General features: G+C 32.8%; 1 protein-coding gene across 10 annotated transcripts in view; it reads right to left on the bottom strand.

The window, feature by feature from the left end:
• The window catches only part of Akt3 (AKT serine/threonine kinase 3), a 273,567-nt gene that overhangs the window by 124,247 nt on the left and 131,133 nt on the right, over positions 1–18,187 (bottom strand). For all 10 annotated transcript variants that reach the window (XM_058575178.1, XM_046432495.2, XM_058575175.1 and 7 more), the window contains one exon: positions 5,758–5,869. In XM_058575178.1, the coding sequence (XP_058431161.1) occupies positions 5,758–5,869 (112 nt within the window). The remainder of the gene's footprint in view (positions 1–5,757; positions 5,870–18,187) is intronic.

Raw genomic sequence — 18,187 nt, forward strand, 5'->3', positions numbered from 1 at the left:
TCTGATGGAACTCAACAAGAAACCACATAACAAGGGGACTTATTATGCAGCCTACAGCATATGTCTCATCAAAAGGTGAAAGAGGGAGAAAGGAGCCAATATGGCAGCCATTGGTTACATGAAGCCACTCAGTATTTGAAATGTGTCCAGTATGAAATGAGGTGGCAATTGAGGTATGCTAATTATTAAATAGACATTAAAGTACAAAGAATTACTAGGACAAAGAAAATGAACATGAAATATCTTACTAACAATTATTTTCTTTGCAAATTATATTGGTAATCCATTGGGTTAAACGAAAACATATTAAAATTAATTTCTCTATTTGTTTAAAAAAAAGAAGTAAAGGAGAACAAGGTAACATATTCTGTATCTTGATAGTAGTACTATATATCCATATATATATGTTGTCATTTTTTATATTTTATATTTGTGTTATCAAAATTCATATAACTATAAAACTAAATGGGGTAAATTGTATCATATATAAATTAAATTTCAAAAAAATGACTTTAAAAAATCTAGTTCATTAAGTGTTTTAACAGTTTTGGGCACATACTAACCACCTGATAAATAATGGCTATTATTATGATTCATTAAAACAACCAGCATCAAGTTGTCTCATAGTGGGGAAGGGAGGGAGAACATGGGAGGAACAGACAAATCCTAGACAGGGTGAAGGGTGGGAGGGGAAAGAAGGGGGTATGGGGTTAAAAATGTTGGTGGAATGTGACTGGACACAATTATCCAAAGTACATGTATGAGGACACGAATGGTGTGAATATACTTTTAAAATAACCACAGATATGAAAAAATGTGTTCTATATACGTAATATGAACTGTAATGCATTCCATTGTGATATACAACAAATCAGAATAAAAAATAAGATAAAATTCAAAAAAGAATGGTGTGAATATACTTTGTATACAACCAGAGATACGAGAAATAGTGCTCTATATGTGTAATATGAATTGTAATGCATTCTGCTGACATATATAACAAATTAGAATAAAAAATAAAAATTAAAAAATAGAAATGGTACTAGGGAAATTCACAATAGCCAAATTATGGAATCAGTCCAGATGCCTCTTGATAGATGTGGTATATATACACAATGAAGTTTTACTCAGTCATCAAGAAGAATGAAATTATGGATTGAAATGGAGAACATAATGTAAGTTAAATAAGACAGAAAATCAAGGATAGAATGTTCTCTCTTATATAGAAGCTAGAGAAAAAAAAGGTGAGAATTAAATATCAATAAAATTGTAGAGAAGATCAGTGGAGTAGAAGATGATCAGGAGGGATGACAAAGGGGAGGAAATGTGGAATTAATTTAACAAAATCATATTAGGTGCTTATACAGATACACCTTATGTAGAAAGCACAAATCAAAAATAAATAAATGAGTGAAAGGAAGATCAGTAGAGAAAGGAGAAGGAGACGAGGGAGTAGGGGAAAGGAAAAGTGGGGAAAATGGGGACTGAAATGGAGTAAATCAAATTCCATGCATATATGATTTTGACAAAATGAACCCAACTACTATGATAACTATAATCTCTAATAAAAAATCATGCTAGGAAAACTGGATATCAATGTGCAAATTAATGAAATTTGAGCCTTATCTATACAAAACCCAACCAAGTCACATGGATTAAACATTAAATTTGCATTAGGCTGAGACAATAGAACTCCTAGAAGAAAATACAGAGGTCACTTATATGACTTTGGTGTTGGCAATAATCTCAACTGTAATACCAAAAGTGTGGGCAACATATATAAATATAGACAGGTAGAACTACATCAATCAGAAAGCTTCTGTGGAGCAAAGGAAACAAACTAAGTAATGTGAGTAAACTATATGAAAAAACATACATCTGAAAAGGGGATATATATATACATGTGTGTATATATGTTCTACAATTTAATAGCCAAACAGACAAAAATAACCTACCCAAATAACCCAACTTAAAAATGGGCATTTCTCCAAAGCAGACACACAAGTGACCCACAGGTGTATGACAAGATATACAGCATTACTATCATCAGGGAAATGCAAGTCAAAAATTACAGTGAGATAACACCTCACACTGCTAAGATAGTCGTTATAAAAACAATAATAATAATAGGTGTTAGCAGAGATGTGGAAAAACTGAAACCCTATGGGAATGTATAACATAGCAGTCACATATAGAATACAATATGGAGATTCCTTTAAAAATTAAAAATAGAACTACCATAAGATCTAGCAATCCAAATCCTGGGTGTTTATCCAAAGAACTGAAATGAGAAACTCAAAAGAGATATATGCCCTCCCATGTTAAATGTAGCATTATTAACAATAACAAAGAGGTGGAAACAACCTAAGTGTCTATCAACATGAATGGATAAAGAAAATATGATATACACATATAATGGTATATTCTTTAGTCTTAAAAAGAAAAGAAATCTTATTATTTAAGACAATCCAAGGTATTTGGAACTGGGGATCATTATGTTAAGTGAATTAATCCAGGCACAGAAAGTATCACATGATCTCATGCATATGGTATCTAAAGAAATTAACCTCATAGAAATTGAGAGTAGAATGGTGATCATCAGAGTTCAGGGATAATAGTGGGCAGGAAGGGACAGGGAAAGGTTGATCAATGAGTACTAGGTTACCACTAGGTATAAGCAAGAAGCTCTAGTATGCTATTAATACAGTAGGATGACTAAATGTACAATAACCTATTGTACATTTGAAAAAGGTAGAAGAAAGAATTTTGATAGTTTTTACCTTAAGAAACTGATAAATGTTTGAGGTTAATCCTGATTTAAATATCACACAATTTATACATATATCAAAACATTACAGAGTATCCCATTAATATGTACAATTTTCATGTTTTGATGTATCAGTTAAAAAAGAAACTTTAAAAAATAAATGCAGTAGTTCAATTCCCAATAGCTAAGCTATGGAACCAACCTAGGTGCCCTTTAACAGATGAATGGATAAAGAAAATGTGATGCATTTCTCCAAAGCAGCCATAAAGAAGACTTCATGACCTTTGTCTGCAAATGGATGGATTGAGAAACTATCATGCTAAGTGAAATAAGCCAGTCCCAAAAACCCAAAGTCTGAATGTTCTCTCTGATATGTAGATGCTAACACACAACAAGCAGGGAAGGAAGAATAGAAGTTCAGTGGATTAGACAAAGGGGAACGAAGGGAAGAGAGGGGTAATGGGAATAGGAAAGACAGTAGAATGAACTGGACATAACTTTCCTATGTTCATATATGAATACACCACCAGTGAAATGCCACATCATGTACAAGCACAGGAATGGGATCCTAATTAGAATAAGTTACACTCCATGTACGTAAAATATGTCAAAATATACTCCACTGTCATGTATATCTAAAAAATGAATATTTAAATGAAAAATGAATATTTAAAAAATGAATGCAGTAGAACAGCTAAGAGCATTTGGTTTAAAAATAATATGGGAAATGTTGTTTAACTACAAATTGAAAGCTTTATAAAGCTTCTCTAATTAAAACCATGCAGTGCTAGTACTAGAACGACAGAAAGATCGAGAAAATATTACAAAATAAAAATCTAAAAGCCCAAGTATTTATCTATGTGCTATCATCCATCTGAGAGAAAAGAATTTCTTATTTACTAAGACCTAATAAGCTCACTATTTAGAATAGACCAATCTTATATCATTGACAATCTTATATCATGCATAAAAAAGATTAGATACATACATTTAGTTTACATCTAGACTGGTGACAGAATACTGAAAATAGTTTTTCTAACTTTTTGAGCTTCCCTAAATCTTCACTGACATTAAAGTTATATAAAACTCCAAACATCAGATTCTAGATGAATACAGAGTAGCATGTCCCAACAGTAAAAATAAACATGCCATTTTTCATTTCCACTAAAACTGTTTTTTCTTCTAATCACAAATGCAAATGAAAATTGACTGTTCAGTGGAATAGTGTTATATTATAGGAATAGCAAAGAATTTTAGAGTCTTAAGATTTGGCTTAAATCCAGCTTTGTGGGGTATTTAACGATGGTGGAATGTGATGAACATTATTATCCAAAGTACAGGTATAAAGACACGAATTGGTGTGAATATTCTATGTATACAACCAGAGATATGAAAATTGGGTTCTATATGTGTAATAAGAATTATAATGCATTCTGTTGTCATATATAAATTTAAAAAATATATATGTAAAATAAAATGGTATAGTTGAAAAAAAATAAATCCAGCTTAGTAAACACAAATGGAAAAATAAGTCATGCTTCAATGAGATGTTCCACTAAAAGAATATTTTCAAAGAACAAACACTGACAAAGGAGAGTTTCACTCATTCAGCCAGTCAATAAATATTATGTCAGACCCTGAACCATGTGCTTAAGATTAAAAAAATAGAAAAGAAAGTAAGGAAGACATGCTTCTTACTGTCAAGAAGCTTACAGTCTAGTGAGGAAAGCAAATAAAGATTACAGTCATGATGTAGTTGGTATAAAAGGTTCCAAGAGATATGTAAGTGTATAGCTAGGGGACCTACCTAAGTCCACAAGAGACAAAGAACTATGTGTACATTAAAGACTTAAACACATCAGCAAAGAATAATATTGGAAGTGTAGAAAAGAATATATTAATATTAAATACTAACTATAGAATTAGAAGTATTACTAATTTCTATTCCCCTATTTTTCTTTATTTTCTATATTTCCTAAAGAAATCATATATCACAATTTACTCTATTGATCAAAAAGCATTATTAAAGTAACACTAAAGGACTGGATTTATAGCTTAGTAGTAGAGTACTTGTCTGGCATATGTAAGGACCTGAGTTCAATCCTCAGCACTCACTGCACAAAACAAAACAAACAACTACAACAACAAAAAAAATCCCTTTACCATTTATTAGAATTTTTTTTAAAGGTTGTTTTCGTTTTTATTAAAATCTTAGAGAAACCTGTTATAACAAAATTTACTGTATTCATTTGGAAAATAAGGCTAACAATAGCTAACTTCACAAAATTGTTGCCTAGGATCAAATATGTTAACATATGTGCAGAAAATTTTATCATTGTTTGCTAGACCCAACTCATTTATCAGGCCACCCAATAAAAGAGTATCAAGACAAAACAAGGAGGTGGGAAGGTGAGTGCAAAACTTGACTACAGATGAGGACAATGGAAATATGGTCCTGATGGAGTTGATGAGCTAGTTCCTGATGTGTTGCTGCTACTTGATCTGGCAAAGATGATAGCAATGCTATTAATCCAAGTATAACTCCCATCCCATACCTGTACCACTGAGCTTATAACAAATCTTAAAAACCTTCTCAATGAATTCTCCAGGCAATTACTTGGAATTAATCTAGAAGCACAAGATACTTAAAACCTTTTACTATCACTTGTATGCCTGATTTCCAATACTAACACAATTATTAATTTTTTTAAAAAAGACAGTATGATCATAAAAATACTTTAGTTTTTATTTTAATCATTAAATATTCTGTATTCTTTGAAGAAGTATATCTTCCAGCATTCCTAGAGGTTCAGTTTACAATTTTGTGAACCACAGTTATACATGTATTATTCCAGAACCTAAATAATAGACTATAGCATTTTGCAAATATATTTAATAAATATATTTACAAATGATGAACTCAGCTACAAATACACTTTTAGATTGAGTGTTGCTTTTTCATAAAACGAAGAAAACAAGTTTTTTTTTACCTTTCCTCTGGAGTATCTACATGAAATGTTCTCTCTATAACGGTGGTCCACTGGAGACATCTGATAATAAATGTGTTTGGCTTTGGTCGTTCTGTTTTCATTAACTGACATTCTAGAAAGAAAATAAAATATTTCTTTAATATATACACACATATTTACACCATGAAATAAGCAGAACTACAGAGTTCTGTTTTAAACAAAACCTAGCGCAACCTCACAGCTTTCCATGGATCTCTGCTCAAAATTATTCACAACCTTACATTGGTATTCCTTTTTAACCCACTGCCATTCCGCCAAATCAGCTAATCTGGATTATTTAATTTTCACAAAACACAATTTGTTCTTTCCTATATTTATACCTTTGCTCCAGCTGTTACTACTATCTGTAGTATATCACAACTTTTTATCCCACCCATGTTATCTCTAGTAGTCAAAGTAATACCCATTCTTTAAGGTCCAGATCAAATTCTGCTCCTTCCATTTTACAACACCACTTCCTCATCTATAGTCTCATTATTTATTACTGTACCCCTCATTTTTCACTTAGCATAGTCTTATAACATTTTTTATCTATATAAGAGGATTTCATTTTATCCTACCTTCTGATAAAATATACTGCCTACAATTCTTAGGTATCCAGTGGGTAAAGCCAGTCAAAGAAGCTAAGCAGACTTCAGAGAAAAGAATAGTGTTGTAGATAAAAGTATAGATTCTAAAACCAGTGTCCCTAATTCAATTTCTTTTTCTGCCAGAAACTATACAACCTTGGACAAGTTAATTATTTCTCTGGTCTTCAATAACAAGTGGGAAAAAATAAAAGTACCTCTATCACAGAATTAACACTGGGACTTATAATAAATTCATGTAATACTTAGCATAATACATGACAAAAAATAAACTTTCAATAAACACCAGCTATTATTAATGGATGTATATTTGAAATGAACTTTAGAAGATAAATGATCATAGATACCCAGAGATGGTAAGGTAGGATTGTCTATGCTTTTGAAAGAAATTAGCCTATTCCTAGTTGACAAATTCATCAGTGCTTATCTGTTTTGTCCTTTTTCCATCATTAACAACTATCTACTCCAGCATTAACAACCATTAACTACCACAACATTTTTGGTTTTAACGTCCAAGTAATTACTCACAATAGACTAATTCTTTATTGACTCTTTAAATTGAAAAAAAAATAATTCAACCAAGTTTCTCTACTTAGTTTTATTCTCTTTTCCATAACCTTTCATGGTTTTAGCCATCCCCTTTTAGTTTGTCAATTTCAAAATTCAAACTTTATTCCAACTGGAACACCATCTTAAAATACACATCAGAAAATAGGGGCATAGATCAGTGGCAGACTGAGCCCCTGGGTTTCATCCTGCCCCAACCCCCAAAAGACAAACATGTTTACTTATATAGAGAACATTTCTATCTTGTTGAATTACTAGTACCATATCTGAAACCACCGATTATCTTTCCCCCTAAATCCATTTTTTCCTGGCTTTCTTCATTTTCCCATCACCTAGACTGAAACATGGAAAGAGATCTTCTTTTTTGATGTTGGTTAATACTTTCCTTTACCTGGGTTTTCCACTGGTGACATTCTATTTCAGATTCTCACTGCCCAATGCCTAAACCTCTCTCACTGCCATAAAACTAGAATCTTCCTGCTCAGATATTGAGAGTCCACATATGTTATTTAAAAATAGTAACTGTGTGAGATATCTGACATGTCCTAAAAAGGAACTCCTGATCATTCCTACCCTGTATTCTCTGCCAACCTCCATGATGACTTACTCCATTTCAGATGATGAAATCTCCATCTTTTCGATAACTAAAGCCAAAAACTTGGAACCCTTTGGAGTCCTCTCTTCTCACATCATGTTCATTCCTTCCAGCTATCCTTCTGGTTCTACTTGGAAAAACATAATCCAGTTTCTGATCACTTGTCACCACTTGCACTACCTCAGACTAAGCCATTATTCTCTATCAAAACTTCAGAACAGCTCTCCCTTGCTCCTCATTTCAATTTACCCTCAACAATGAGAAATCTTAAAATGAACATCCTCAACAATATTCTATATGTTTCAGTTCACTAAGAATAGAAGGCATGAGCTGGGGTTGTGGCTCAATGGTAAAGCACTTGCCTAGCATGTGTGAGGCACTGGGTTTGATTCTCAGCATCACATACAAATAAATGAATAAAATAAAGGCCTATCAACAACTAAAAATACATACAAAAATTATTTAAAGAGAATAGAAGACAAAGGCCTTGAAAAAGTTCACCTAGGATCCTTCATGATCTTGTCCTCCCACTTACCCCACTAAATTTCTAACCTCCTCCCCCTTACTCTTTCAAACCACTCTGCCAGTTACCATGGCTTCAACCATGCATTTTTTTTTCTTTTTTCCAACAATGGGATGTACTCTCAGCTGAGGGCTTTTTGGTAAGCTATGCCCTCTGCCTGGCATTCTTTTCCCTCACATATCCCCACAGAAGACTCCCTGCCTTCCCTCAAGTGGTAGATCAATTCTAATCTTCATATTTATGCCTACCTTGGGAATTCTTTTTAATACAATCTGGACCCCATGTACATGACTCCCCAACTTTTTATCTGCTCTACTTTTATGAGATGACAAACAGTATATTTCTTGTTTATTGTCTGTCTCCTCAACTAAAATGTAAGCTCCACTGACATATTCTCAGTGCCTGACACACAGTGAACATTCAATATTTTCCAAATGAATTAATTCTGGGAATAAAAAAATCCAACAATTTTGATGATACACGAAAAATGAGAATTTCTGGGGCAACTTTCTTATATAAACAGGGAGAAATGGAATTTACTGGACAAGTAGAAAGGATGCTCTAGTCAGAAGTACAGATAGATTAGTGATGGAGCAGGAGAGCAGATAGAATAAAAGGACCCAAATGAAGTTAAGGGTATAGATGCAAGTGGGAGCTGGTAAAAATTATTTTCTCCTTGCTTCAATTTTTTCAGTGAATTAGGATACAAAGTCATCTACTAAGAACAGAACTGAAAGAGGAGACTTTTGGGCTTTGAGAAAAAAAGAAAATATGAAACAGCATTCTAGGAAAATGGAAGAGCAAACAGATGAGGAACATTAAGGGGCAACTTGGACTTAATGTTCAAGAATTTAAAGTACTACCAGAGATCATAGTTGTTTATTATTCCCTAGATATACTTAACTACATGGGTGCGGGTGGGGAACACTGAGAACAGAATTTAAGCAGACTGTTTTAACCAGTAAAGTTTGACAAAACAACAACAACAACAACAACAAAAATAAATGGAAAAGAGTAGAAGCAGCAAGGCAAGGGAGTGATTAAGATAATCAACCAAGGAATTTAAAATGAGTTTGGAAGGAAAGGAGAACTTTGATGTGTATAAGGAAAAGGTAATACAATTAATAGATTATAAAAATCCATTCTATCATAATTAAACCTTGTACAACAAAGTTACACATTTTTTGAATTATGAAAGTTTAAAAATACCAAATACAGTAGGTCAGTTTGTGGTATTTGAAATATCAAATTTTTAAAATACTGGACACTATACCCATTTATACCAATAAGGAGCCACCAAAATTCCTACGACCCACTTTGCCCAGTAGACTTGCTCTCTTTGAAACCCATTATTACTTCTCATTTCCCTCTTTTTAAAGAAATCCTATTAAATTTCCAGCTGGTAGTTCACTATATTGTCCTGTATATATGTTATTTTGATCTTGTAATCAAATTACTTAAAAGTTAGGACTTAGTTGTATAGTTCTTCCTACAGTACCTAAGACTGGGACACTACATAAAGGTACATAGTTAATAATTATTGATCGACTGGCTTTGTTTTTGTTTTTTGTACTGGGATTAAACCCGGGGGTCCTTTACCCCTGAGCTAACATTCCTACTCCTTTATTATTATTTTAATTTCAAGACAGGGTCTTACTAAGTTGATGAAGCTGGACTCAAATTTGTGATTCTCCTGCTTCAGTCTCCCAAATGGCTGGAATTACAGGTGTGCGCCACAGTGCCTAGCTGACTGACCAGCTTTTAATGCAAACAACAAAAGACAAAACATTTATAAGAGGGGCAGGTGTGAAAGAAATACTACAGAGAGCCCTGTGGAACAGAGCAGAAAAGGAAAGAACATCCAAGCTCAGGTTCATCCATTTTATTTAATGTTCCCATTGTCATAATTTAGAAGTAATTAAGAAAACAGACTTTGAAATTAAAATACTACTTATTGATGGGGTTGGCTATTTATTTATTTATTTTTGGTGTTAAGTTTTTTGAGTGCTTTACATACCCTGAAGATTAGTGTTCTATATGATGTGCACGTGGTAAAGATTTTCTCCCATTCTGTAAGCTCTCTCTTCGCATTATTTTCTCTTTTGCTGAGAAGAAGCTTTTTAGTTAGAATCTATCCCATGTATTGATTCTTCATTTTATTTCTTATGCTTTAAGTAGTTTTGTTAAGTCAGGTCCTAATCTGACATTATGAAGATATGTACCTACTTTTTCTTCTATTAGGCACAGGTCCTTGATCCATTTTGAGTTTTGTGTAAGGTGAGAGAGAGAGATTTAACATCATTTTGCTGCATATGGATTTCCAGTTTTCCCAGCACCATTTGTTAAAAAGGCTATCTTTTCTCCAATGTATGTTTATGGTGCCTTTGTCTAGTATGAGATACCTGTATTTATGTGAGTCTACCTCTGTATCTTCTATTTTGTACCACTGGTCTCATCATACATTATCAACTGTGTTTTCCTAGTCAAAGTACTTTACGTCTATAAATTCTCATCTTTAAAAGCACTATCAGGAATTAAAAAAAAAAAAAACTTAAAAGGAAGTCTATTTTCAGCACCACACCTAAATGAGGTTTAAGTGCTATAATTTAAAAAACTTCTCAACATTAGAATTTAAAAAGCTGTTTAAAATACTATCAGGTTTCAGGTAAGTCTCAATTATTATTATTTTAAAGCTGCTACAAACAATGGTAATTTATTTTAATTATCATTCTCAACAGACCACAGAAATACACTGTCTAGAAAAGAATCAAATATTTGTATGTATTTATGTATGGGGTAGTTTGGAAAAAATATTAAAATAATTAACATGATGACCAAGGCATTAATGCACAATTCAAATGTTTTAACTAAATTTGCTAAGTATTTGTAGACTCAACAATATATGAAATAGTATTCCTGGACCAAACATTATATAAGAATTTGGGAATATAAAACTGAGGAAGAAACTACCAACTAACACATCATATTCTATTATTAATTATTCTACTCATGTCATTACAAAGTGGTACTTTATTAATACCATGAAGGTTTTAATCAGGTCCTTATAAGGTCCCCAGACTAACAAAAATATTATGTGTAATTACAAATAGCATAATAGAAATAAATCTATATTTTATAGGTCTTAGTATAAAATACTCTGCAAGAAAATTGAATTTCTAAATAATGCTCATTAGATTGAGACTACAGAAAAGAGAAGTGGCTACCAAGATATTCCCACTGGTAGCTGGGTCCTACCAATAGAAGAGAATATTCTATCACAGTATCCTAGGGTGTGTTGCTGTACATAAACAAGAGTAATCTGTGAAGCTGAATACAACATAGTTGAAATTTTAAATTACCATGCTAAAACAAATGACCCAGTATATAGAAAAAGTATATAGAAAAAGGTTGGGATTTTGTTTATAAGCCATAATAAGAATTATGAAAATATTTTCTAGCTCTGTAAAATGAAAAAAAAAAAGATACCAACAAATGACTCAGCATATAGAAAAAGGTTGGGATTTTGTTTATAAGCCATAATAAGAATTATGAAAACATTTTCTAGCTCTGTAAAAATGGGAAAAAAAAAGGATACTAAAAAAACGTTCCAAGTTTTTAGATCATGTTGGTTGCTGATCTGAATATTTCTATTCTTTTTGTTTTATTTGTTTTTGGGGGGTACCAGGGATTGAACTCAGGGACAGTTGAGCACTGAGCCACATCCCTAGCCCTATTTATTGTATTTTATTAGAGACAGGGTCTCACTGAATTGCTTAGCACCTGGCTAAATTGCTGAGGCTGGCTTTGAACTTGCGATCCTCCTGCCTCTGTCTGCCTCCTGAGCCACTGGGAAATATTTCTGTTCTTAAAGGGTATTAAAGAGATTCTTAAAGAGCATTAGACAATACTCCTTAGAAGAACATTTTTCTTTTGGTTACGTAAAGAATCCAAATCAGACCAGACCACTTTAAAACTTAGAAGTTGGAAGCTTTGGATAGAGATTCTTAATGTTATTAATCAAATGCTTGTGAATTCTGGACTCCTTTAATACACATCAGTAAAGTATTCTTACATAAAATGCAAAATAACTAATTTTTATTCTATCAATGTGATATTTTTGGTTATTTGTTACAATGGTACTTTAACAGTTATACTAGTTACACAAGTTGCTCTCCTGAGAAACTTGAAAATCAAGCTGAATTTCAAATGCTCTGCTTACTTTACACCATTCTGAATCACAGATGACAAAAGTTTATTCAAAGCTAAAATTACTCTGCAAACTTGAAAGTCAATTAGCAGGACTGCAATATACCAGATCAAAAAACAGACACACCCAAAACAAAGTTCTGGAGATTATCTGTTTAGATTTCAACCTTTAATCTTTATAATACTAATTTTATTCTTCAAAAATAAATTCTCCCAATATTCAATGTAAAAAAAAAAAGGTATAATAGTAGTCCATTAAATCCATTATAAAATAATTCCCACAGTCAGTTATAATGACCATAAATCAAAATAACACTGGATATTCATTAATGGAGACAAAAACATTTTCTCCTTCTTCTGTTTAATGTTTTCACTATCTAGAGACAAAAAGAGATGGTGGCTGCACAAGGTGCCTTAGGTAAGGTGAATGCCCTGGTAGAAAGTAATTCCAGCAGGAGATCAGGTGAGTAATTACTATGTTCAAGGCACTGCACCCACTAAGTAGTTCCTACACATTGATCATTCATCCCAAAGGACAAACCTAAAAAGTGTTGTTATCCTCATTCTATAAATGAGCAAATTTAAAAGACTAAAATCTGCTAAATAACTTGTTTGAAACAAGCAACTTATTAGAAACTATATAGGATTTATCCTAGGTCTATCTAAATCCAAATATGAAAAGACTATAATGCTAGGAAAAGTGCTTTTAAAAATCAATAATCCAAATGAATTTCATGATTGCTCTTTCTATTCTATAAGGAATGATGTTAGGATTTTAATTGGAATTACATTAAATCTGTATAGTGGTTTGGGTGGTATGGCCATTTTGACAATATTAATTTTGCCTATCCAAAAGCATGGGAAATCTTTCCATTTTCTAAGGTCTTCTTAAATTTTTTTCTTTAGAGTTCTGTAGTTTTCATTGTAGAGGTCTTTTACTTTTATAGTAACGCAGTCACATCAATGTTCATAGCAGCTCAATTCACAATAGCTAAATTGTGGAAGTAACCTAGATGCCCTTTAATAGATAAATGGATAAAGAAATTGTGGTATATATACACAATGAAATATTACTTAGTATTAAAAGAGAATGAAATTATGGCATTTGCAGGTAAATGGATGGAGCTGGAGACTATCATGCTAAGCGAAGTAAGCCAATCCCAAAAAACCAAAGGCGGAATGTCCTCTTTTATAAGTGGATGCTGATCCATAAGCGGGAGGGGTAGGCATGGGAAAAATGAAGGAACTTCTGGCAAAGAGGAGGGAGGGTACAGAGGGTGCATGGGGGCAGGAAAGATGTGGAATGAATTAGACATCATTACCCTAGGTACACGTATGACTGCACATGTGTGACACTATATTGGGTACAACCATACAAATGTAAAGTTGTGCTGTAATTGTGTCCAATGAATCAAAATGAATTCTACTGTCATATATACCTTATTGAAATTAATTAATTAATTTTAAAAAATCAATAATACTTGGGCTAAAGATGTAGTTCAGAGGTAGAGTGCTTGTCTAACATGCACAAAGTGTCAGGTTTGATCCCCATTATGGCTAAATAAATAAATAAAATCAGTAATCTTTTGTGAAATGGGACAGTTTGGTCCCTATTCTACCTCTTCCCCATACCATTTCTTAACATGGCCATTCTCCTATCTCTGACGCCTTTTCCCCACAGTGACAAAACCAAGAATAATTGTCACCTGGTAACAAAGTTTAAGGGGAATGAGAGCACCTAGTATGCTTGTTTTTGGATCTGACCACTGAGGGTTACGGGGATATGGATTATCCCCTATCAGGATTCTGTTCCATGGCATTCCTACTTCTCCAGTTAGGACCTAGTTAGGGATATAGAAAGAGTTGGTTCAGAACAAGTTGTTGAAGGGAAGCAAGATAGTCAGGACAGCAAAATAAAAGGCAGCAGAGCCTCTGGGGTCTTTCACTGCTGGGTCATACACTCTGCAATACTAATTACGTTAACACCAATAAAACTGATCAATTACTACTGATGGAAAACTGATTCCTAAAACTGACTGTATGAATCCAGCTCAACATTTTCAGTTATTTTTGTCTGAATCTATTACCCTGAGACAATGTATTTTTTTTTCCCCACAGGAGGAAACAGGAAAAAAAAAAAACAAGTAAGTTCCTAGATTTTATAATAGAAGAAATTCAATAAATAAGAAGGTGGAATCAGGTTTCTAATACTATATTTTATATGAGAAGATGTTTTTCACTTATGATCCATATTCCAAATTCTAAAATTTTATCATAAACCTTACTACTTTTGTATATACATGGGTTAATATTTGTGGATTTAAACTGAATTTGAAAAAAAGAAGAAATTATGACATATTAATAAAACAACACATTTTCTTTGATGAATATGGTCACCACAGATACCACTATTTGCCAAAAGCACATTTTTAGAGCCAGCATTTTACTCATTCATATTTGTTATGGTTTAGATGTGAGGTATCCCCCAAAAGCTCCTGATAATGCAGGAATATTCATAGGTAAAATGATTATGAGAGCTATGACCTAATTGGACCATCCTAGCTTAAATGGACTGAATGGGTGGTAACTGTAGGCAGCAGGGGTATGGCTAGAGAGGTGGGTCACTGAGGTGCATCTTTCCTGGGGCCTTTCCCTCTCCCTCCCTCATTATGACAGGAGCAACTTCCCTTAGCCAAGTCCTTTCCACCATATGCTGCCTCACCTGTCTGAACTGAAACCTTTGAGCTGTAAATAAACCAGTGAGCTGTAAATAAACTTTTCCTCCTGTAAGTTGTACTTGTCAAGTATTTTGGTCCCAGCAATGTGAAAGCTAACTAAAGCACTATTTTCCTATATGACTGCCCACCAAATTCTGCCTCTCATGAAACAAACACAATCTTAAGAGTAAAATAATTTCTCTAGGAATATCCTCGGTGAGGTGAAATTTCAAGTAAAATCACATTATAGTCATTTTGGAATAAAAATTAAAATGCAAAACTGACATGAAGCATTAGCTCAGAGAATTTTAAAAGGCAGACAAACATTTAATGGACTTAAAATATGGAATTAAACATATTGGTTTCATTTTTAATTTTTTTTGCAATATTATTGTCATGGGCCTTTTATAAAGTATGGTAAACTACATATAACAAATATATATAACATATATACACAATTTAACACTTTAACCATTTTAAGTACATGTTTGTAACACTAATAAATTCACATTGTTTTATAGACAAATTATTTTTTGAACTATTTCCTTACTCCCATTATACAAATCATCCATGCTTAATATAAAAAAAATTCATAAATAAGGCAAAAACTATTAACCATAATCCTACCAAATATAACCACTGTTAATGTTTTAATGCATATTCTTCAGATCTTTTCAAAGTACTTTTTAAAAATGACCATAATTGACTACATTACATGTTGTGGATATTTTGCATTTCAATAAATATAGATTTTCATCATCATATTTAATGGTAGTATAAAACTCCACTGGACAGCAAATGGTAAATCTGAATTTGAATTCATATTAGATAATGCTGAAGCTAAGTTTTGACTATGTTATGACTTAGATTGAAGGTATTCCCCGCCAAAAGCTTACATGTTAAACAATGCAAGAATTTTCAGATGTGAAATGATTATGAGACTCTTAACCTAATCAGCAGGTTAACACACTGATATGGATTAACTGATCTGTAACAGGTAGAAAAATCCTCAGTGAGGAAACACTTATTTTATGGAATGAACTGCTGCCCAATTCTAGCAAATAAAACCAAGATTTTCTTCTTCTACTTTTTTTTTTTTGGGGGGGGGGCGGGGGGTTGGGATCTAATCCAGAGTTTTGAATATACCACCAAGATATACCTCCAGCCCCAACTAAGATCTGTAAACCAAGGGGGGTAAAGAGGAGACGTAAAAAAGAAAGATCTTCAATAAGTTGTTAAGGACTTTGGATTTGATATTGGAAGGGTCTCTTATGGCTTTTGCAGCCCTTCTGATTAACCTCCATCCCCATGTGGCAAAACTGGTGTCTCTCCTTGGAGGTCCTATTATTATCTTATTCTCAACCTAGCAGAAAGTGTGTGTGTGTGTGTGTGTGTGTGTGTGTGTATGTGTTTGTGTGTATGATTCTTTTTAAATCTTCCAAGCTGAAATTACTTAGACACTATAGATTTTCTATTCATTTAATTTCTGTATCATTTTCCTAATCATTCAAAAAAATCTCCTGTTTGATTCATCTCTTTCAACCCACATGGCCAAGCCATCAACATTCATGTTAACAGTTCCTTCATTTCTCTTGCAACCATCCTTTCATTTCAGTGCTGACACCCAACCTGAAACTTATAACCAAAATTTGGATCACTGAAATGGCCTCCCAGATGGTCCCCTTCTCCAGCCTTCTGCCTCTCCAAGTTGTCCTATGTACTACCAGCCAGATTAGTCTTACTCAGATTCTTATTCCATATATCATTCTCCTCCTCAAAAACATTCTACTATTTTCAGGACAGAATTCAAATTCCTTAGCCTGACTTTCAAAACTATTCATAATTACATTCTGCTAACTTCAGGACAGAATTCAAATTCCTTAGCTGGACTTTTAAACTATTCATAATTAAGTACCTTTCTTAAAAAAAAAGTTTAAAATTTTATTCCTTATCACTAAAAACTATGAGTACTTTCTATGGGTAAATATCTCTTTACTAAACCCTAACCATTTCCTATTTTTCTTAAATTTGGGATTTAGAAACACTACCCTTTCTTTTTACTTAGATACTAGTCATCCAAGATTTTTTCTAATTATTCCAGATCAGATACCCTACCTGTGAAAATTGACTGTACTTAAAATTTATATCCCATATGTTTGCATTTTATCATGTTTTGATTTGTTTCATGTGAAGCTTCCTTACCTGTTTTGTAAACTTCAGGGAATATGGAATGCTTCTTTTATTCATCACAATGTAAGTATACAGATAGACTGAATCTAAAAATAAAATTTTCAAACTAGGGAATACTTCAAACACAATATAATTTATCACATCTAACTGTCTTTTTTCTCATAAAATAACTTTAATATTTTAATGTTTGCTCTCTTTTAGAAAAAAAATTTACCTTATGATCTTTTCACCCCAAATCTTATATATTTCTTCAATACCTAAATGTTCCATTTTGAATACCTTGGAAAACATTAGTAATAAATATTCTAGAAGAAAAATACATGCATTAAGCTTATGTGTGTATATATGTTTAAATAAGTTCTAATAACGTAATTTGAAAAAAAATATTGAAGCCCTAATCACATTCTTGGTTTCAAAACAACAGCTCTAAAATTAAGAATACCTTTACTTCCCAGGGAAAGTAGTAGAACATTATATTCACAATTTTTTTTTTTTTTTTAAATCATCCCTTTGGAGAAAACTATAAAGTCAAAAGCCCACTTATAAAGAACTGTCAAAATAAATAATGAGTTTTGGAAGATTACATACAACCAAATAATTTCACTAAAGTCATAAATAACGATGACCTGTCATAACTTGATTCTGATCTTTCTGGAAAATACTCTCTTACTGTTTGAAACATTAAGGAAACGGTATAAATATTTTTCTTTTCATTCCAGGAATTCTAATTCCAAATAAAGTAGCCTGATTTCAAAAGGTTTCTGTTACAGCTATAAAGAAATATTTAAGTCTTTATTAGAAAAAGGAGAAGAAGAAGAAAAAGGAGGAGAAGGAGGGAGAAGAAGAAAGGAGGAGCGGGAGGGAGGAGGAGGGGGAGGGGAGGAGGAGGAGAAGAAGAAAACACTTTATTTTAAAATTGGTTTAACTAAGATACAGCATGCTAAATGAAGAGACCCATTAGAATCAGCTCACTCGGTCACCTTTAGAAGAACAGGAAAAGAAACCT

This window comes from Marmota monax, unplaced genomic scaffold (genome assembly GCF_021218885.2).
Source record: "Marmota monax isolate L192 unplaced genomic scaffold, Marmota_monax_Labrador192_F-V1.1 WCK01_AAM20220418_F8-fsc00090, whole genome shotgun sequence".
Lineage (NCBI taxonomy): Eukaryota > Metazoa > Chordata > Mammalia > Rodentia > Sciuridae > Marmota > Marmota monax.